At 36.3% G+C, this 20,957-nt stretch overlaps 4 protein-coding genes across 6 annotated transcripts in view; 2 read left to right on the forward strand and 2 right to left on the reverse strand.

Moving 5' to 3' along the window:
• dnase1l1l (deoxyribonuclease I-like 1-like) overlaps positions 1-626 on the reverse strand; it is a 5,393-nt gene extending 4,767 nt beyond the window's left edge. The window contains exon 1 of the mRNA XM_016542190.1: positions 570-626. The gene's annotated coding sequence lies outside the window, so the exon portion shown is untranslated. The remainder of the gene's footprint in view (positions 1-569) is intronic.
• A 625-nt stretch (positions 627-1,251) lies between these two features.
• traf3ip3 (TRAF3 interacting protein 3) lies at positions 1,252-7,238 on the reverse strand. The gene is made up of 15 exons (XM_016542188.1): positions 7,121-7,238; positions 6,622-6,699; positions 5,897-6,357; positions 5,609-5,717; positions 5,303-5,372; positions 5,173-5,200; positions 5,035-5,064; positions 4,843-4,938; positions 3,992-4,063; positions 3,667-3,807; positions 3,358-3,495; positions 3,025-3,160; positions 2,724-2,863; positions 1,753-1,872; positions 1,252-1,517 (listed from the first exon to the last, which is right to left on the reverse strand). Exons 3-15 carry the CDS (start codon positions 6,266-6,268, stop codon positions 1,317-1,319), a joined length of 1,653 nt encoding a protein of 550 aa, XP_016397674.1. The 5' UTR covers positions 6,269-6,357; positions 6,622-6,699; positions 7,121-7,238; the 3' UTR covers positions 1,252-1,316.
• Positions 7,239-7,899: 661 nt separating this feature from the next.
• Positions 7,900-11,856, forward strand: LOC107731279 (ATP synthase F(0) complex subunit B1, mitochondrial-like). The gene is made up of 7 exons (XM_016542329.1): positions 7,900-8,035; positions 9,240-9,276; positions 9,395-9,540; positions 9,906-10,069; positions 10,243-10,368; positions 10,529-10,708; positions 11,639-11,856. The coding sequence occupies exons 1-7, from the start codon at positions 8,008-8,010 to the stop codon at positions 11,714-11,716; spliced, it is 759 nt and encodes a 252-aa protein (XP_016397815.1). The 5' UTR covers positions 7,900-8,007; the 3' UTR covers positions 11,717-11,856.
• Positions 11,857-13,330: 1,474 nt separating this feature from the next.
• Positions 13,331-20,957, forward strand: part of LOC107731156 (epidermal growth factor receptor kinase substrate 8-like protein 3) — a 10,644-nt gene continuing 3,017 nt past the window's right edge. For all 3 annotated transcript variants that reach the window (XM_016542151.1, XM_016542152.1, XM_016542153.1), the window contains exons 1-16: positions 13,331-13,457; positions 14,753-14,812; positions 16,221-16,288; positions 16,357-16,421; positions 16,752-16,910; positions 17,033-17,182; positions 17,369-17,457; positions 17,656-17,780; positions 18,189-18,304; positions 18,409-18,520; positions 18,639-18,709; positions 18,933-19,007; positions 19,623-19,768; positions 19,857-20,028; positions 20,172-20,203; positions 20,395-20,488. In XM_016542151.1, coding sequence (XP_016397637.1) covers positions 14,775-14,812; positions 16,221-16,288; positions 16,357-16,421; positions 16,752-16,910; positions 17,033-17,182; positions 17,369-17,457; positions 17,656-17,780; positions 18,189-18,304; positions 18,409-18,520; positions 18,639-18,709; positions 18,933-19,007; positions 19,623-19,768; positions 19,857-20,028; positions 20,172-20,203; positions 20,395-20,488 — 1,512 coding nt within the window. In that variant the 5' untranslated portion in view covers positions 13,331-13,457; positions 14,753-14,774. The remainder of the gene's footprint in view (positions 13,458-14,752; positions 14,813-16,220; positions 16,289-16,356; positions 16,422-16,751; positions 16,911-17,032; positions 17,183-17,368; positions 17,458-17,655; positions 17,781-18,188; positions 18,305-18,408; positions 18,521-18,638; positions 18,710-18,932; positions 19,008-19,622; positions 19,769-19,856; positions 20,029-20,171; positions 20,204-20,394; positions 20,489-20,957) is intronic.

The following is a 20,957-nucleotide window of genomic DNA, read 5'->3' on the forward strand; positions in this document are numbered from 1 at the left end:
TTTTGATTAGTAATATGCATTGCTAAGAACTTCATTTGAACAACTTTAAAGATGATTTTCTCAATATTTAGATTTTTTTGCACCCTCAGATTCCAGATATTCAAATAGTTGTATCTCGGGCAAATTTTGTCCTATCCTAACAAACCATACATCAATGGAAAGCTTATTTGTTCAGCTTTCAGATGATGTATACATCTCAATTTCGAAAAATTGACCCTTATGACTGGTTTTGTGGTCCAGGGTCACATATATCCCAATTGTAAGTCGCTTTGGATGAAAGCGTCTGCTAAATGAATAAATGTAAATGTAAATATAACATATACTGTAGGATATAATTTAATTTAATAAAATTAACGTAAATAAACCCATCTTCTTCTTGTACAGCCCATGTCTTTAGCCAGCTTGTGTTAAAACACCCCAGGCCTACAGTACATACTGTATGTGTCACACTGTGGCATTGTACTTCCATTTTTGCATCATGTTAAAGCTGTAATTCATCAGAAAGTTCCTCTATAATTTTAAATCTACGAGACAAATGCATTTCCGTAAAAGCGTATAAAATGACTCACCCTGTATGACGACTGTCAAGCTATTATCAGTTTTTGGGGCTGGAGTGAATGTTTTAATGGGCTCTGGTTATCTTTACACAGGAAACCATGATGAAAAGCAGTGTTGGGCAAGGGGAGGGGCAGTGTGTGAATGTGTTGAAACAAGCTGTGTCAGATCTCCATTAATGTGTGGGCCAGTCTGGAACGCTAAAGAGAGTGACCTGTCATGACAATGTGCTTTTTCAGCCATTCAACACGACAGTATTGTCCTTTTATCTTCAGTGAGTGCTAACTGAAAGAAGTTTACGTTACTCTATCTGGAAATTATCTTCTGAAATCGTTAAATCAGTAAAAATAGAGATGCAGTTCAAAATACAAATATTACATGTTTAATACTAATGTCAAAATGCAAGTCTTGTTGTACACAGTAAATTTATTTTAGGCTTAATCTAAAACAATTTTTTAAAAGTACCGTTTTGAATTCCAATAATCAGTTATAAACTGTACAATACAGACACAGATGTAGGTATTAACACAAGAAATTCATTCAAACATCTTTGTTTTGTAACATGATACTAGTATTTACACAGGCAGTTTTCCATACTAGTACAAAGAACCATGAAAATTCTTAGCAAAATAATAAAGACATTATATGTGGTTAACTTTAAAAAACATTTATGTACAAAAATCAATGAGAAATGTAAAATAACAAAATAAATATAAACCAAAAAATCTCTGGAAGACTCTTGGTTTTGCTATTTGCTCTTATCACACAGGTCTAAAGCAGGCTCCATGCTGCGCTGAAGCTGTCTGGATGAGGTAGTCCTCCATACGCTGCTCCAGGATAGAGTAAAACTGGCGGAGCTGCTCTCTGGCCGGTGGATGATACAACCACAGGGCTGCCACCATCACCACCATCAGGAGCAGTACGAAGAGAAATAGACAGAGCCAGGACCCACAGCTTCGACTCTGTTCAGGGAGATGAGGGTGGAAAATGATTTATGGCATTAATGGAAACCAAATGAAAGTGGGGAGAATCTTGATCTTAACCAACTTAATTTTGAAAACAGCTCATTGCAGCTGTCAGAATATGTGGTATTCAAAAATATATTCATCTGACAGACTAAAAATTCAAAGTTATAAGAAAACCAGGCTGAAACTAGACTTCTAGTCATGCATGGATGTTATGTTGGCAGAATCTCACCCTGCTGTTGTTTTGGTGTGTCGTCAGTATGTTCAGTTCTTCTCTGCATTGGGTCAGTCGGGACTGATAGCTGTAACACTCTTGCTCCAGGGCCTCAAGATCCGCCTGCAGCTCCATGCACTGCCACAGCAAGGGGGCAATCAAGACAACACTATGTTAAACTATGTCTTATATTAATGTATACAAACTTTTTACAATAATTGATTTGTTGGTTTAACTTTTTATTTTGTTGCCCCCCTAAAACAGTCCAAGTATGATCATCTTTGTGCACTGAATTTCACTGCTACTCTACAGCTTATAAAATGTTATATACAGTATATATCATATATAAATTTAATAATTTATTAGTCATTTATTACATTTAAGGCAAGACACCAAAGGTGAATAGGTAAAAGAAGAGGAGAAATAAAGAAGTAATAGATATCACCATACGTCCCTGTGTTCATTAAATTAGTCATTACAGTACATTAAGGTACTGTTTTGTATTACAAGTTTTATAAATGTTTAAATGCAAATGAGGCATTACTATAATGAATAATTGTATTATATATTATCATACATCACAACATAAATCTGAACACTGGATAAATCTAGGCTCAAAATTTTTTCCTTTTGTTGATATATTAGAGTTATGTTTTTTTTGCATAGAAATTCATATTATATAATATAATATATACTCCATAGAAATAATTTTTAATTCATTTCTTGGAATTAAATATAAAAATCAGGCAAAGGGTATATGAACAAACCATTAAGTTTGCTTAATGCAAAAATGCCTATAAAGATATGTATTGTAATATCGAAAGATGAAAATAGTTAAAAGGTAATAAAATAAACACTTATATGTGTATTTCATTCCATAATATGTGTGAAAGAAAACATGTTACGGAAGCAAAATCCCCAAATTGACCAATGGTTTTGCCTGTAGTGCCTTATTTTGAATTTCAGTGATTGCTCTAGCAGATCTTTACCTTTTTTTCTTTCATTCTGAGTCTATGTTCAGTCTCTCTCAGTTGTCTCGCTGTGCTGTTATCTGTCCGCAGGAGCTGCTCCAGTCCTGAAGCGTCTTCATGTATTTCTGTGCTATTGTTCCACCACTCATGGTTGTGTCCTGTGAGTGTGAATAAAGAGAGACAGATAAAGAAAGATATCAAACTGCAAGAAATATGAGAGCTGAAAGAAATACAGCTTGTTAACTCCTTAACAGTATAGTATATTCCAAAAATTCTAAATATCTGAATGAATGTGAAGTGAAAGTCAGTTTTCCCTCACCTGTGAGTTCCTGTAGATGTTCTCTCAGGTTGAGGTTCTCGTCCTCCAGCTCTGAAATGAAGGAATGAAGCTCTGCTCTCTCCTGCTGAAGAGATTCAGAATGTTTCCTCAGCATCTCCTCCTGCTCCACAGAACGCTGCACAAACACATTCTCAGTTACACAACACATATAAATGACATGCTTCCCCCCCCCCATACATTTCAGTGTAGTTATGATGGGGTCTACAGAAAGCAGGGTCCTGTGGTTTGTCAGCTTTTGCAAAAATCTGTGATGTGTCACTCAAGTCCTTCGATACTCTGGTGATGGTTTCTGTTACAGTGGCTTTGGCGTACCTCCAAGTGACCCTGCAGCTGAAGCATCTGATCGGTGCACTCATCCTGCCTTTTCTTTAGCTGACTCGAACCCTCTTTCAGCTCCTCACACAGCCTCTGCCACTGCTCAGACTCTGCCTGTGCTGTCTGCAGCGCCCCCTGGTGGAAGGGAAGAGTGGGAATGAAAACTGGATTCTTGGAACACAGCTAGGCGTTCTAAAAGAAAAACCCAGTGCGATTCACAATGATAAATATGGAGGTAATGTTGGTGATTTGTATTACATTTTATAATTGTTATTACGACTTTGACCACGGCATTTGCTTACTTACCTGTAGGTACTCCATCTTACTCTGAGCGTCCGCCTTCTCATTCTCCGCCCTCTGAATAGCCTTCATAGCCTGCTGTTCATACTCCTCCCTCTGTTTTTCCATCTTTAACACCACTTTTTTCACTCCATCCTGAGGAACCTTCTGAAAAAGACAAATTGCAGCATTTATCTTTCTATGTCAAAACGTTTCTCAAACTCTTTGACCTGTACTTATCAAGGGCCAAGTTAAACCAATATGCTATTTTACAAATTAAAAGCAGAAAAATATACAACAAACCACAGCTTGGTTTGGTGTTGTTGCAGAGATGCAGCATTGCAAGTCTTACCTTGATGCAAACCTGCAGCTGAGCCTCCAGAGCTTTGATCTTATTCTTCAGCAAGTCCTCATCACAGCGTGTCTGTGGGAGGAAAAGGAAATGAGTGAGAGAGATAGAGAGAACCACTGAAGCAAGAGTTTTCAGTTTCTGTACATGCATTACATCCTGTCTTATAACTGCTTCCTTAGCATTTTGTTAAAAGCAAGCAACCTTTATTATTTATAATTCTCGATTGAATGCTACAGTATATTGCCTCTTGAGAAAAATAAAGAATGAGCTCAAAATGGAAAAATGGAAAAGTCTGAATGAGGGGCGAGTTTGAAGCATTGCAAAAGCGCAAACAAACCCCTCTCTGACGCCTACACTGCTCTCCATTACGTGTGTGCGAGCTAGTTTTTTTTTTCAGAACGAACCATATAGAGCTGGATGTTGGCGAACACAAGACCATCCCCCAGCCTCTCTCTGTATTACTGCTGTGACCAAACCAGGAAATTCAGCAACTGATGAAGCCAGTATTATGCAGAGTGACAGCATAGCTAATGTATCAGTAATGACCATGAATTTCAGAATGCTTTTGAATATGGTTTGTCTCATTTTGATTTAATAACCACAGCTTTTGAGCTGTATGAACTCCACAAAAGCCGATAATCATGTTCTTCAGCAGATTTACGAATGATCCAAAGATCGTCTTGTGCTTCAATGGAAGCAAGAACATCTGACAGTCTGTATAAAGGATTTCACATGGTCAGTGTGTTTGATTAGATTATATAGATTATACAGGATTATACATAATGTACAGGTGCATGTGTGCCTCTAAATGATGCTCCAGGGCTTCAGCAGGAAGTAGTTTACTAATGTACCTTCCACAGGAGCTCTGTAGAGTGCAGTAATGTGGCGGCGCTCTTCTGGAGGTTGGAGAGCTTCTTTTTAAGAGCCTCTTCTCTGTATAAGGCCTCCTGCATAGAGATGTCACATTTCACATCAGTAACATATTTTAAAATCAGTCAGGAAGAGCTGGTGTTTTTAAATATAAACATAATGGGTTGTCATACTTCTAAATAGTCAGCCAACTGGTGTACATCCTAAAAACAAAAGGAGAGGGAAAAAATATTATTTTTTTTTTTTTAAATAAATTACACAACATTACCATATTTAGCTATTTGTTTTTAAACAAGCATCAAATTTCTTACTGCTTCTTTGACGGTAACAAATCCAGACCTGATGGAAGAAAGTTCAAATGCTGCATTAATATTTACAAAGCAGGTGCATTATGATTACATTTTTCATTTTAAAATATACAGTAAATGTAATGTGACTCACTCAGTCTGAATGCTGGCGGTTTGCAATGTCTTCTGGGTGTTTGAGAGCTGAGTCATGTCTTTAAGCAGAACTGTGTGAATTATAAACACAAAACAATATTTTTAATAGTACTAATATTATAATATTTTGTCATGTATCATTTTGTCACATCCTGCAGTGCATAACACTGGTATGTTTTGAAATTTTAATCTCACTATTACTTATTACAGTAAGTAGAACTTAAGTATTCATGTCTCTGATTAATTTAAAGTAATGTTAGACATGACTTGGTTGGACCTATGGTTATTCATCAGAAAACCCACTAACCTCGTTCCTTTTTCATTTTCCCATGAAGCCGAATAGAATTGAGGACTGGTACGTCCCATCCATCTGATTTCAGGTCATGTTCATCATTCATTGGAGATGTGGAGACTGTCTTTGGGATTTGGACATTTGAGTTCAATGTTATTATAGAGGATCAGTGTTATTATAGAGGATGTCATTAAAGAATATAAAACAAATCTTGAATTTAATAAATTAATTTAAATATTTAACAAATATAAAACTGGTGAGCAATCAGTCACAGGCCAAAGACCTGGTTAATAATCTCTCTACCTGCTTTGTAAAGTTAATGCCATCTCTCTGGAGCTTTACATTTTGACTTGTTATCAAGGGCTGTCTGATTGACGTTAAGGTTTGCGCCATATGCTCTGGTGCATGCAGGGTTTCCCTTGAGTATCTGTGCCTTGGCACTGCAGATAACAGTGCATATGTGCCATGGTCCACTGGTCTTCTTTTGAAGAACTCAAACTGTCTTTTGCGATGCAGTTCATTTTTAATCCACCTTGTGTCCAGATCTCTCGTGGGACTGCGACATGATGTCGTGTTATTCCGATGGCTGATTTCTCTGTGCTTCACGGCACGCTGCTCCACTTTATACTCGTAATTTGCAGCTGGTGACCTTCTTTTGTCGTGAGCACCCTCCATTCTGTCCAACTCTGAACTTTGTGGGATATTTCTGGGCACTGGAATGTCACCTCACAATGTAAATGTATGGTCCTTGAAGTGGCAATTTCCTGTAATTGAAAAACAACATACTGTATATCCATCCTTTAGTGGTACTATATCATTAGATCTCAAAAATAGACCATCCAAAATTATCTAAATGACACAAAATGAGGATAATCAACAACAATTGCTGTAATAAAACAAGCAAAAACTAAAAAAGCAAGTTATGCTGTTGGGGGTCACACTTGTGTGTTCTCATTCTTTTCTGATCTAAAATAAATTCATGTTTATAGTGGTTACATATAAGATAATAAATGCTTATTTAAACATACTGTGAGATGGCGTGTGTCCAGTCATTCACTTCTGTTGTCATATTGTTTCAAAACGGGCATGAACTGAGCTACATGCAGCTGAAACAAAAAGGTTCAACCGTCAATGATTCTTTAAAATGCAAACGGTGTTCATATATATGCAGATATCTGCTTAATAATGACTGAAAAATGTCTCTGAGACACAGCATGCAATGCTCCCATATAGAGATTTGCAACAATTTTAGGCACTACGTTGACTGAAAATCTACATTAACAAAAAGTTTTTCAATTTAAAAAAATATATATTTTAAAAAGCAATAAATAAAAATAAATTCTGAAAGCATCATTTAAATACATTTACCTAAAATGTCAACAAGTTGGAACCAAATATCAGGTTGCAACTGAATAACAAGCCTGCATTCATACAGTTACACCAACATCTTGTATGTTGTGCAAATGCAAGATAAACTACAACAAGTTTTAGCATATTTGTCTCTTTACATCCTTTTAATGAAAGTACCTGTTCTGAGATGAGTCCCTGGAGTCAAAATAATTGGGAAAGCCGAGTCTGAACACTTTGAAGCCTACATGGCACTTGAAAACTAGTTCATTCAACAAAGGGCGGTCTACTTCGTTTGCCTTGCTTGCTTAACAGGAAGTAAGATGAACCTCACAACTTGTATGAGTTCCTCTATCTCAGCAGCCATGCGTACTGAAACTGGTGCCACACACGGATGGTCCCTAAGATTAGGACCGGAGAGGTGGTCATATTGGCTGTTTAAATGTAGCAAAAGTGGACGGGGAGGGACTAGAGAGAAAGAGAAAGACAACATAGAATCAATATTCAGTGCTATATCAAAGCAAGATTTTAAAATGCAAGCAAAAACAATTATAAGTGGACTCATGTTGATGTTCCTATATGAAAACAAATTAATTTGAGCTGAAGAAAGAAATAAAGTGGGTGTAGAAACAGATAATTGTTAAAATGCCAGATTGTTAGACTGTAAATCCACCTATGTTCAGTGTATAGGGCCTACTATACATTTTAATATTGGGCAAATTCCCATTGAATCTAAAAAAGAATCAAAATGAACAGTGTTTATCTATTTAAATACGTATTTAAATGTTTATTGGTGTTAATTATCATCGTCGATATGTTCAAATAGGCTATTTATGTTAGCAACAACTTACAAGTGTCAACGTTTCTTTTATTGTTTTTATGGTGAACTGGCGCCACATGCTGGCTCCTTCTCAGAGTGCAGAGTATCCCGGATGTGACAGAGCGCTGGTTTTTGGAACATCTCGCGATATCTGAGGCGAGAGTTCCTCATCCTTGGTCTAGAAGGGCACAGAGAGCCCGGTACAGAGACGTTTTGGCCAGGGATCCTGACATTGACCTGTTAAAACATGTTTTCGAGACTGGTGCTCGTTTCAGGTGTGTGATTTATCTAATGAACGGTACTCTAATAATTCGCGTTGATTGTGTGGATTAAATAGACGGTTTTATGAGGGAATGTGAAGTTGAAGGGTAAACTTAGGCCGCACGGTGTGAATGGCCACACATGAACCTGCAGAGAAACGTGTTTATCTGCTCTAATGAATTTATGTTTTAATTCTAATGATGTTTAAAATGCAATGAAGTCCAGCAGTGATTGCTGCATGAGAACGATCGTGGAGTTAATGTGCTTTCAGTATGTCCTTGTATTGAGTTGTTTAGCTGTTAGCTGAAAGCTAATGCCACATTCAAACTTTACCACTTATATTAGCTGCGTAATAATTTACATTTAATGTATAATAACATTTATTGAATGTTCATTTAGGGGTGCAAATTAATACATTTTATCTCCGATTTTTGCTAACCTGGTAAGATTCACAACTTGTAACTTATGTATGCAAGGACGTTTATTTTATTATATCTGCACTATGAACCAAAATCATTATGAATCAAAAAACAAAATGTGGAGTTTTATTTGCAGTCTGTTAATATTGTTGAACTAATGACATGTAGACGACAGGTTTCAGCCCTCTACGATCACCTTGGCAATTGAATCGCCATTGGCTAGTAAATTTTTTAGTTTACTCGCCAGACTGATAAATAAATAAATAAATATATATATATATATATAATTATGTTTGTTTGTAAAAGGGCACACTTTTATAAATATCTGAAAGTACACTCTTAACATCAGTCAGTCAAGCATTATATGATAATCAAGTATTATTTAATGGTAGAACTTTAGTAATTAGAATTAAAACCGGAGAGTGAAACTCTGATGCGCTCAGTCAGAGAGTGTTCGGCGAGTGAAAATATATCTGAGCTAAACTTATACTTAGCCTCCAACTCACACACTGGCGAGTAAAATCTGAGAATTTATTAGCAACTGGCTAATATTAGACATCATTTAGTCGCATATGCGAGTGATTTACTCGCAATGTAGAGGGTTGGGTTTTAGAAGTGACAGCTGCAAAAGATAAGTTAATGAAAATGTTTTAAACAAATCATTGATTCTTTAGATTAAATCACAGCTGCATTTAATAAAACATAATTACAAGCAGTAATGAAAGGTGTCAGTCTTTTTAAGGATGACATTGAGATTATTTTCAGTCCTTTTCTAACTACTGTGTTCTGTTTCTTGTAGGTCATACCCTGAAAAACAGCGGGTCCTTTGGCGCTTGGTATGTAAAATCTTTCATTGTTGTGGTCAGTGGTGTGTATGTCTGTCTGGGATTGAAGAGAACTGGAAAACAAATGATATCCATAGACATCTAACCCTGTGCTGCTTTTACTCCTCAGCCTGGTTCAGGCCTCTCGTTCCTTTCACCAGTCCTCCCAGAGTCTTGCACCAGTTCCCCCTCTGCCCGAGAAGGGAGGAAAGGTCCGACATGGCATCTTCCCAGAGGAGCTTTTCACACTGCTGTATCCCAAAACCGGTGTGACAGGTGGGATTGTCAGCGTTATTGCCTCCTTTCTTAGCGTTTCCCTGTTATCCAGATTCCTGTTTGTCTTTTTAAAAGTTCACTCTAAATAGAAGTATCGAAGAATCTTTATGCAGAAGTTTACCAGAATCATTCATAATCTATCATGCTCCAAAATGAACATTCACTTGTTTTGCTAACTGCATATCACAATTCCGTCTTATTTAGATGCAGTCCTACCTTATGACACCTTTACGTGATGAGTAGATTGATAATAACATTGTTATTCATTAATAATCTCTTCATCCAAAAGATCAGATTATTTTCTGTTAACAGTGAGCGAGAGCCAGTACATTGATACACAGGTTTGTGTTCTCTTCTGTTTGCAGGGCCTTATATGCTGGGCACCGGTCTGCTCCTGTACATGCTGTCTAAGGAAATTTACGTAATCAATCACGAGACCTTTGCTGCCGTATCAATCGGTGCAGTCATCATTTACGGCATCAAGAAGTTTGGGCCCAGTGTAGCCGCCTTCGCCGATAAAATCAATGAGGTGCAGAAAGTGTTTAGTGTTCAACAGAAGTGAAATTGTGTAGATAAACAGTGACATTTTATTGAGACTGAAATATGATCTGATGATAAATTTAATGTTGTGAGCAATTACCCTAAAGACTGTAACTAAGGGTTCTGTTTGACTAATATTTTGTTCTCTCTCTTCCTCTGCAGGATAAAGTGACAGAGGCTCAGGAAGTGAAGGATCAGGCCATGGGTAGCCTAGCTCAAGGCATTGAGGATGAGAAGAAGGAGCAGTGGAGAGTGGAAGGAAGACACATGCTCTTTGATGCCAAGAGGGTGAGGAGGACAAAAGACTGTGATGTTTTTCCAGTGACAGATCATCTCTGCCTTCATTTACCATCCATAAATGATGACATCCACTAAATTTGGAATTATTTACAATTAACATTTAGAGTGGCTCTAGGTTTGTGATGCTCCTCTTCCCATCTTCCATCAGAACAATGTGGCTATGCTGCTGGAGACCAATTACAGGGAGCGGCTGCACATGGTGACCAATGAGGTGAAGAAGAGGCTGGACTACCAGGTGGAGCTTCAGAACCTGCACCGCCGCATGGAGCAGGAGCACATGGTGAACTGGGTCGAGCAGAGCGTTATAAAGAGCATCACCCCACAGCAGGTACAGGGAATATGGTCACTCCATTGACGCTTTATTGTATTTATATTATACAAAAGGAAGCATTTGTTTAGAACTAAAGGCCTTTTTTTGTCCTCGGGGAAGAAATGTTGAGTAAGAGTGAGCTTACTTAATATTAGCAAGTATGGTAATTACAGACCTATTATTGGAAAGTTTCTAATTATTACTTTTTCAGGTAGTGTAAGTGGTACTTTTCTATGTTTTCTTATTTTTTTCCAGAATCGTTTATAGTCAACTACAAATGTGTCCAAATATAAATGCTACTTTAGTCTAGAATCTGTATACAAGAAGTAATTTTTTTAGCTTGGCCTCTAGATGGAGACTTTGTACTCGACAATCTCTCAGCAGTTACAGTAACAGTGTAATTGCTACAATATGTGGACAGGAGATTTTGAGGTAAAAGTTTTTTTGTTTTTTTTTGGTTACACTTTATTTGAAGGTGTCCTTAATACAGTGTAATTATACATTTAAGTACTGAGTAATGTTAATTAACTACATGTATTTACTATATGGTTAGGGTTAGGATTGGGTTTTGGCTTAGGGTTACTTGCATGTAATGCATAATTTATTGTTATTATAATAGTAAGTACATGTAAAATGTAACAAGGACATCTTAAAATAAAGCGTTACCCTTTATTTTAAGGTGGCTTAGTACTCGACATTACGCTGTAACAGAGTAACAGTGAGTAACATGCTGCAGGGTTTGGTTTAGGGTTAGTTGATTGTAATTATGCATGCTTTGCTGTTATTACTGTAGTAAGTACATGTGACATGCTTAACAATGGCACTGTAAAACAGACCAACTTTACCTATTTATGCACTTGTACTAACTACAGAATAATTGTTCTGATACTGTTATTACATTTTTTTTAATGCTTATTTCTACGATCTCTCTTTTTGTTTGTCTTTCAGGAAAAGGAAAGCATCGCCAAGTGCATTGCAGATCTGAAGGTCCTGGCCAAGACCACTCAGGCTCAGGCTACAGTATAGGTCTCTGTCAATGTCCACTCCACACTAAAGCCTCTTGTTTTCATTCTAAATGAACCCTTTCCTTGTGAACATGCCAGTCTGGCAGTGTCATCAGAAGTGTACATACCCGTATTAAATAAAAGATTTGGTTATTCACTAAATTCTTTTTCCGTCCTTTTTGTGGGATGATTTGAAGAACTCCAGTTCTTTGCCTTGTAGTTCTGACATTAATAGTTTAAATGTTTTGTTGAGCTGTTAGGTGATATTAGTAATATGATTTAAACTTCACAGATTAAGCCATACCTTTCACATTGCATCTGCAAACAAATGATTCATCTTACTATGGTCCAAATACTTAATTTAAAATGGTTGAAACTAGGGCTGGGTAAAAAAAATATAGATATCTCGATATTAATCGATTATCATTTTTAAGGAACGAAATCGATTCTTAAATCCCAAGAATAAATTAGTCTAGCCTGTTTTCAGTTAATGGACGGAACGTTGAAGGGCACTTACCATCCAATATATCGCAATAAGCATTGTGCTTTGGTACTTTTAATATGAAACAAAGTCTCAGATTTCAAATTCTGTCCATTGTATTGCAGTATTCAAACAATAAATGCCGTTTTGGCGCTGTTTAATGTGGAGTGACAGATCGCTGTAGCGCCTCAGTTCAACAGACTCAGCAGCGCGAGGCGCACGTGAACTAATCATCTCCTCCACATTAGTTTCAGCACAAAATAAGCATGACTAAACATCCGAAGGTAAGTTAAAAGAAAGGGTGCAACTTTACAAGCCGTGTCCTGTCTCATGTAATCGCTCAATCAGTGTTTTAGCTGCGCAAAGACGCCAATATAACGGTTTGTAAACAATGTTACATATGGTCATATTTACCTCAGAAAAAACATATTTGGTGACCATAAACTCATTAGTCAGATAGAAAAATAAACTGTAGAGAGGGGCATTTTGCTAAATATATGCACCATATAACATATTCATTATCAATTTTACTGTTCTTCAATGTTTAATTTGTTTGAATAAATCCATCAAGTTTTTATGAAAGCCACCATTGTTTATATTTAAAAAAAAACGAATCGAAGTAGAAATATTATGTAATTGTACCTTTATTATTAGTGTAATTTTACCAAATCAGTCAATTTTGACCTTCAATATTATTGTAATGTAGTACCAACTGACTCTCATGTATATTTTACAGCATTAGTTGAGAGATTTTTTTCCTTGAGAAAATTTGGCATGTACTGTACCTGATATATATCCAAAATAATCTATATTGAATCGAATCGAATCGCAAGCTTGTTAATGAGAATCGAATCGAATCGAATCGTGAAATTTGTGTCAAAACCCAGCCCTAGTTGAAACATATTCTCATCTTTCTTTTTAAAATATGCTGCTTGGCTTAATGTTTTGTTATGGTAATACAGCAACATACATTTAGTGTGACGAAAGTGTACAAATTCATTCAGGGGTCACTGTGCACCACTTTGTTGTACACATCACAATGGCTGTCTATTAATGACAAAACCTTTGTACTCAAGGATGTAAATGTAAAACCTACCTGCTGCTACCTGATTTACTATTATTCAGGAACTAGACTTTGACCTCAGCTTTTCCAAGCAGGAAGACCAGAATATTTGCTCTCAAGCAGTTCACGAAGAAGACGGACTTGAGGATATGTCTAATTTCTGGAGTAATCTGAACCTACATTTGGAGATTTGCAGTTAAATTTAGAATTTTCTTTAAGGTAACGTATACAATCATTTGTATAATATGGTTGATTTCAGCTATACTTATTTTATAACCGAAACATGTAGAGGCACTGATACATCGTGTTTAACACAGATTGATAGGGCAGTAATTAATTTGAATAATGTAAGATACAAAACACGGTTACATCACAATTATTCTAATTTGTGTTGTCTTTTAGAGGAGTGATATTATTAGTGTTTTTTTCTTATTTCTTTTTCTGGTTTGCTCTGCGGCGTATCACTTTTGCACGTCTGTTTTCTTCTCGCCAAGCCAAACATGTTAAGTTGTTATAGAGAAAGTTCCTGCTTTGTGTTGTCAGCAGTTTTTTCTGTTTATTCGTCAAGCACTTCATGACCAGCCTGGTCTCATGTGTATACGTAGGTATTAATACGTAACATTTACAAGCACAAAACGTACACTTTTGTACGTTTTTATTAATGCTAAAACGTACAATTTAGACGTATTTCAACGTTTAAAACGTATAAATCGCTACGTATTTTTAGCTAAAAAACGTAAAAATATTTACGTATCTTTTATATCAAGATATTCGTATCAATGCATTTTTATAATTTTATCAATAAGCGATTTAGATTTTTAGACCCCTTAACCTACCCCCAAACCTGAACCTACCCATTTTACAGTGAATATGCATTTTTATAATTTTATTAATACGCAATTTAGATTTTTATAAAAACGTAAGTAAATGTACGTTTTATAGTACCACATTTTACGTAAAATACATACAAATTATCATGAGATCACGTTGTCATGACTGGACAGTTCTCGCTTGTTTTTGAGAAGAAGAAAAAAAATCCTTGACCATAAGTTTTTTCATTCTTGTAATTGTCTTATGAAAGCCAGTGATTCTGCCATGATTTACTGACCTTGTTTAAAAAAATCTGACACTGATTTAATATAGAATTTTTACTACTCAAATTTAAAAATAAATGTCAAGTTATGATATTAATACATCAGGCAGTATTCACTAAGTGACTGATTGAAATTATAAGTATATATTTTTCTTAAAAATATCAACATTTGAACATAAAAAGCACTTGTTCTGATATTTTGGTTTTAGGTAGCTTAATTGGTTTTGAGGATGTAATATGTGTTTGCTTCACAAACTTGATGACTACACTTTCACCTCCTTTTGAAAAGTTAAGCGGTGTCAAACCACAACTGATGAACAGATACTTCTTCATAACTAATGTTTCTGCCTGGCATAGCTTCTCAGATGTCTATCTGCCATTTTTCTGAATGGTTTTATGACTGATAACATTATTATTACAGGTGTTAAATATCACAGTCAAGAATGTATGGGGGGAACCCTGTCCCAGTTTTCCAATCAAGGTACATCACCTCCATCAGCGTTATCTTTCACTGTGTGCGAGTGGAATTTGTACCTGAAGCACACAGAAGGGTGTTTCAGTGTAGTACGTCATGTCTCATATCGGTTGTCATAACAGCTGTCAGGCAGGTCGTCGTTACACAACGTTGTGAGGCAGGGTTATTGAAGTTTTGATTTTTTGTTGTGCATTTTATTTCCGGTTGTTTTTGTTTAGTATCAGGATTATTTTAAAAGCTATCTAGTGGCATTTTCATTTTTAAATCAGGCAGTTTTATAATGGGCCTATACGTATAATATACACTGCCGTTCAAAAATTTGGGATCAGTAAGATTTTTTTTATGTTTTTTTAAAGAGGTTTCTTATGCTCATCAAGGCTGTACCTGTTTGATCAAAAATACAGGAAAAAAAATAATTTTGTGAAATATTATTGAATTTAAAATAAGTTTTCTTTTTAAATATACTTTATAATATAATTTATTCCTGTGAAGCAAAGCTGAATTTTCAGCATCATTACTCCAGTTTCAATGATTCTTCAGAAATCATTCTAATGTGTAATAGTGTATATTGTACCACAACATTTCTATTTGGAATAAACAGTTTTTTTTTACTTTTTATTCATCAAAGAATCAAAGAAAAATGTATCACAGGTTACCAAAAATATTAAGCAGCACAACAGTTTCAACACTGATAATAAATCAGCTATATTATAATGATTTTAATCATGTTCATGCCTGGATGAGCACAAGAGACTCCATTAAAACATTAAAAATCTGACTGATTGATCCCAAACATTTGAACGGCAGTGTACAGTATATATCTTAAACAAAAATTAACACTTGGCAATTTTTATTTTATTGTTGTTAGTTTAGTAAATCCTTTAAATATATTTAACCCTTTCCAAGTAATGTCAGTCATTATTTCTAATTCTGTTTTGTTGATATCTGGTGTGGATGAAGTTGACTTTGTTGTCAATCAAAAAAAGTAACCTCCCAAAACTATTGCAACAAAACTGGACACCCAGATATGTCCAGAATCATCATCTGGTGTAGTATTTCATTTCACTGAAATTACAGAAATAGCCAAACTAGTTTATCAGAAATGAATGTCCACATACTTTTTGGCCATATCCTGCATATTGCTATAGCATTGAGCTGACTGTGGGTTTTTGTTAAGAATAGTTCAATTTAGAATAAACTCAGAATTAATATTAGAAATAACAAGAAATGTTACTGATTACATTGTTTTTTGCGGCCATACCTAGGATTTATTGGAAATAAAGGAAATCTTAGGAAATCTGTTAACTTTTAATATTATTACAATTATAAAATGATAAAAATACATAGATATTACTAAATTGACAAGATATATGTACAGTCCATACAGACATATTGTGTTGTGACTATATTACAGAGGCTTCTCACCTGAGCCGCCGTCCCAGGGGCCTGGCATGTCTCGTCCTAGTGCCAAATCCATCTACAGTAAGTACAAATCCCATTTAAACAACATACTAAAATAATACTATATATTTAAGTTGACTTTGATGCAGTGCAAAGGAAGGAGTATGCAGAATCAATCCACAGACAGCAAGACAACTTTCAGTACAGAGTAGAGGTAAGATTAAATCCATTTCATGTGTTTGTTAACTACACTTAATAACTAATCATTTTAAAATGTTCCATTTGTGCTGACTGCATGTTACTGATGCATACTCTTAATCTGTTAAGAGCAAAGCCACCACCCACTTCACTAATGTGTGTTATAGAAAATAACAGACAACCAGTGCTTATCTAACATGTACTGTAGAGATTTCCACACAAACTGATCTGGAAAATTTGATGACGTAAGGCTGAATTTCACAAGGCCTTCTATAACAATAGCCTGCGTGTGATTCATATGTGATCATAAAACAACATAAAATCTCATTCTCCTTCCGTTCCCTAGCACCTGTTCACATGTGTGATAGATGGCAGAGAGGTGAGCAGCATTGATGACTGTGTGAACAGGTTGAAGAATATGGACAGTAAAGGGAAAGTGTGGGGTCAGGACATGATCATGCAGGTCCAGGCGAACCAGCTACAGCTTTGTGACATAGAGACCAAGGTCACTAATCTGTGATACACTAATCTGAACAAATACTTTGGCCTTTTTTAAATGGTTACATTATACAACACTTAATTCCGGTACTAAACATTAAACTCTTCCTCTGTTTCCTGGATTTGTAGGAGGTTTTGGAGTCTGTACACTTGAGTAGAATCAGAGCGACAAGAGCTGTTCTCGACAGTTGTGTGTATGACTCCCTCCTCATTATCTCAGTTCAGGATCCTAGCCAGAGAGCTCCACAGGCCTTCCTGTTCCAGTGTGAGGAGATTGGGGTGAGAAACAACACTCTGATGTATAGTCAAAAATGTTAGATTCATCTAAGGGTTGATAGTGCTGCATCTGCCCGGTATAAATCTGTCTTAATATCTTGTGGATTGATGGGGGAGTTTCCATTCCACTCCCTCTGTCAGTGCCCTGAATTTTTCTATAAAGGTATGTGTGATGTTTTAAATCGCTAGGCTCAGGAGGTGGCAAATGATCTGGAAAAGGTAATACAGCAAGGAGGGGATGCCACACCTCTGCTTAAAGAACCACAAATGGACATCAGGTCAGCTGCTGCCTCGCAAAGAAGTTGTGCTAAGAACTTTTTTCCTTTAAATGTGCTAAAATGTAATGTTTTAAATAGACATCATTGATTATTTGGGATAATGATCTAAATAACAAAGATCTATTATTAATTTTTTCTCTTACACTACAACCTTAGTTTTTATCAGTGCTGTACAGTGATATATTTTCTATTACTCAGGAGCCATCTGGAAAGCATCATTGGTCAGGGTTATCCAGGAAGCATGAAGAGACCAGCTCCCATGCAGCCAAACCCTCCTCCCCCAGAATTCCCACCTCCACAGTACAACAACTATGAAGACTATGGTGATCACTTGAAGAGTTCATTTCACTCAGAAAAATACTCTTTTAAATACCCTAAAATGTCCTGAAATTAACCCTCTGGGTGTTCTCAGTCATTTTAGTCTGAATTTTTTTTTTTTTTTACCGAACAGAATGGTACAAAACGTAATGACTTCTGTTGCTCTTGCTATTTGAGCACACAAAAAATTGTGGACATGATTAGAAATGGCTAAATGAAAAAAAGTCTTTAAAAAAAATAGTCACACTTGTGATCTTCACAGTCAAAAATATTCGCCATATTAAATGGGAAATACAAAAATACAGATACATAATTTTTGGGGGGTACAGTCAACAAATCAGCCACAGTGAAGTAGTGTTTCATAATGTCTAAATATATATCCAAATTCAAAACCTTTTATAATATTTTCCTAGATGATAGATGGCCTTCACCCACTATGCCATTTCCCAGAGAGGAAGCGTCCTACAGGCCAATGCAGTCTGAGCAGGAGCAGGCTCCACCTGCATTCAGTGATGTGGAGAGAGATTCGGTTGGTTGTTTTTACTGACAATTTTATCACACCATGCTATTAATCCATCTAATATAGAAATCAATTTATTGACACATCCTCCATCCATTTACTTTTCTCTACAGGAGATTTTTAACCATGTAGCAGCCGACATTGAGACCTTTGTATATAAAATAGGCTCAGCTTTGCCAAAAGAAGACGGAAAAAAGAAAAAGAAAAATGCTGCAAAAAAATTGGGTGAACAATTTACACCTAGTGCTTGTTTTAATAATTTAATTTCATTTAATTTCCTATAAGGATGTTAAAAAATCTACATGATGTCAACATTTATTATTATTATTTTTGCTTTTTATAGTTGCAAGTATTCCCCCTGTGGAGGAGTACATATCCTGTCTGCAGAAAATAAAGTATGGCTTCAACCTTCTGGTAAGTTATATACATTTAATTTCTTTGATATTTCCTAAGAGTATTAGACTACTTCAATTAATACTTTCAAACTACCACTTTAGTTTTGGCATGTCTCCAAAGTACAATGGAATTAATTATATTTTTAGAGTTTTCAAAAAAAAAAAAAAAAGTTTAATATGAGACATACTGTTTTTTATTTGTTGCATATGTCTGTTTTCATACTCTTCTCTACTTGTGACAGGGGAAACTGGATGGTCACCTAATAAATCCTCCTGTTTCTGATTTTGTTCACAGTCTCTTTTCTTCCCTTGCTTTTGTAAGTATCTGTTTGTTCAGTCTGTTTGCATTGCAGTCACATTTCATACATTTTTTTCATTATGCAATGAAAATGGATGAGCATACTTTCAGAAAAGCTGTTTTGTTCTCCTGAAGCTTCAGAGGGTGAGTCAGTAGGACCCACCTGACCTGTTACCTATTTACAAAACCATAGCAATGTTTTAGAAAGCACAAGTTGTATAAGCATGTACAGTTTTGTATTGGCATCTATGGTTCCATGGAGAACCTTTTACATCCATGGACATTTTCCATTACACAGAAGGTTCTTTATAGTGGACAAAGGTTCTTTAGATTTTCACAGTGTTCTTCACACTAAGAAAAATGGGTTCTTTTAAGAACTGTTCACTGAAATGTTGTTTGGGGAACCCAAAATGGTTCTTCTATGGTATCGCAACAGAAGGTTCCAAAAGTTTCCCCTTTTCAAACTTTTATTTTCAAGAGTGTACTTTTTGTCCAGAGAAAAGGCTTTACTTTTGATGATTTAGCAACTTGTTCACCACTGAAATCTTACAATATATCACACGGTTAAAGGTCAGGAGATGCACCATATCAGCCTTCATCACACTCAGTTCCTGACTGTTTCTTCATGCTTCAGATGGTGAGTCAGTATCCTCCCAACATCCCTCCCACGGTGCTGAGTCCACTGCTCACAGAAAAAGCCCTGCACCTCCTGGGAAGATCTGTCACACCAAATGAGGACGTACTGTGGAGCAGTTTGGGTGATGCGTGGAGCATCCCAAGGTCTTCTATTCTACAAAAAAACGTCCTCACGGATTAGCAAACAAAGGAGAAAAGCTCATGATTTTTCTGTTTTTTTTTAAAAAATCAGATCTAAATGGCCAAACGGGGATCAGATCCCTCCATATTATCCCAAATTTTATGATGGTTGGCAGCCTCTTCCACCTGGCCCTTCCCAGTCCCCTCCCGCCAGCAGGCAGCTGTCACGGAGCAACAGTGAGCGCGTCCCACCCGGGAACGCCATGCAGAGGCCACCTGAACAGGTAAATGCTCTCAGAGGGCAAACTTCAAACCTGATTTAAGCATGAGGATGTCATAAAATGCGTCAAGTGTTTGACATATACATCCTAACCTAAGGTATAATAAAGTGAAATGAGTACAAATTGCTGTTTACCCTCTCTTCAAGGACAACAGACCCTGGAACGCCCCACCCATGCGGTGAGACATATCTTGTGAACTCCCTTTGAAATTCCCAGATAATATAAAGGCAGTTGTGACAGCAATATAAAACATTGTTTATTTCACTTTATAAGTATGTAGCCTTTTAATGGACAGATGAGTTCACTAAAGAATTTAAGAGGTACATTTCAAATCAAGTCTAGTAACATTTTTGTCTTATTTTATACCAGGTCAGCTGAGCCGCCAATCTACATGAGGGTGATCTATGACTTTATGGCAAGAAACAGTCAGGAACTGAGTTTGATGAAGAGTGACATGGTGCAGGTAATCACCTGACCTTTAACATATTGATATTTAAAAACACACCCCACACAAAGGAAGTTGTGCAACTTCAGGGTGAACAAAGTGACTAAATCAATACGTTTTTTGGCAACACTTTTCATTTAAAGTCCCACTCATAGTCGCGGGAAGTGGGGGTGCTGAGGGTGCTGCAGCACCCCCTGTTTTTTTTTCTGTGGGCAACTGTTTAACTGTTGGGAATAAAAAAAAACATTAAGTGCAAATAGCACGCCTTGTTTGCAGAAGCTATTTACACTAACTCCACCCACCAACGTGTGATTGGGTTAGTCAACATTACAAAAGACGGTCATCAATAGTTAGATTCAGTGGCGTAGATGGTAGAGTGTGTGTCATACTCTTTTTGACACGATCGACCCGGGTTCGAATCTGCCTTTTGGCTAACTTTTTTTCTCCCTTTTCAAATTTCAAATCACATCAGAAAAACATTTAATTT

Source organism: Sinocyclocheilus rhinocerous, unplaced genomic scaffold (assembly GCF_001515625.1).
Source record: "Sinocyclocheilus rhinocerous isolate Xijiao unplaced genomic scaffold, SAMN03320098_v1.1 scaffold1600, whole genome shotgun sequence".
NCBI lineage: Eukaryota > Metazoa > Chordata > Actinopteri > Cypriniformes > Cyprinidae > Sinocyclocheilus > Sinocyclocheilus rhinocerous.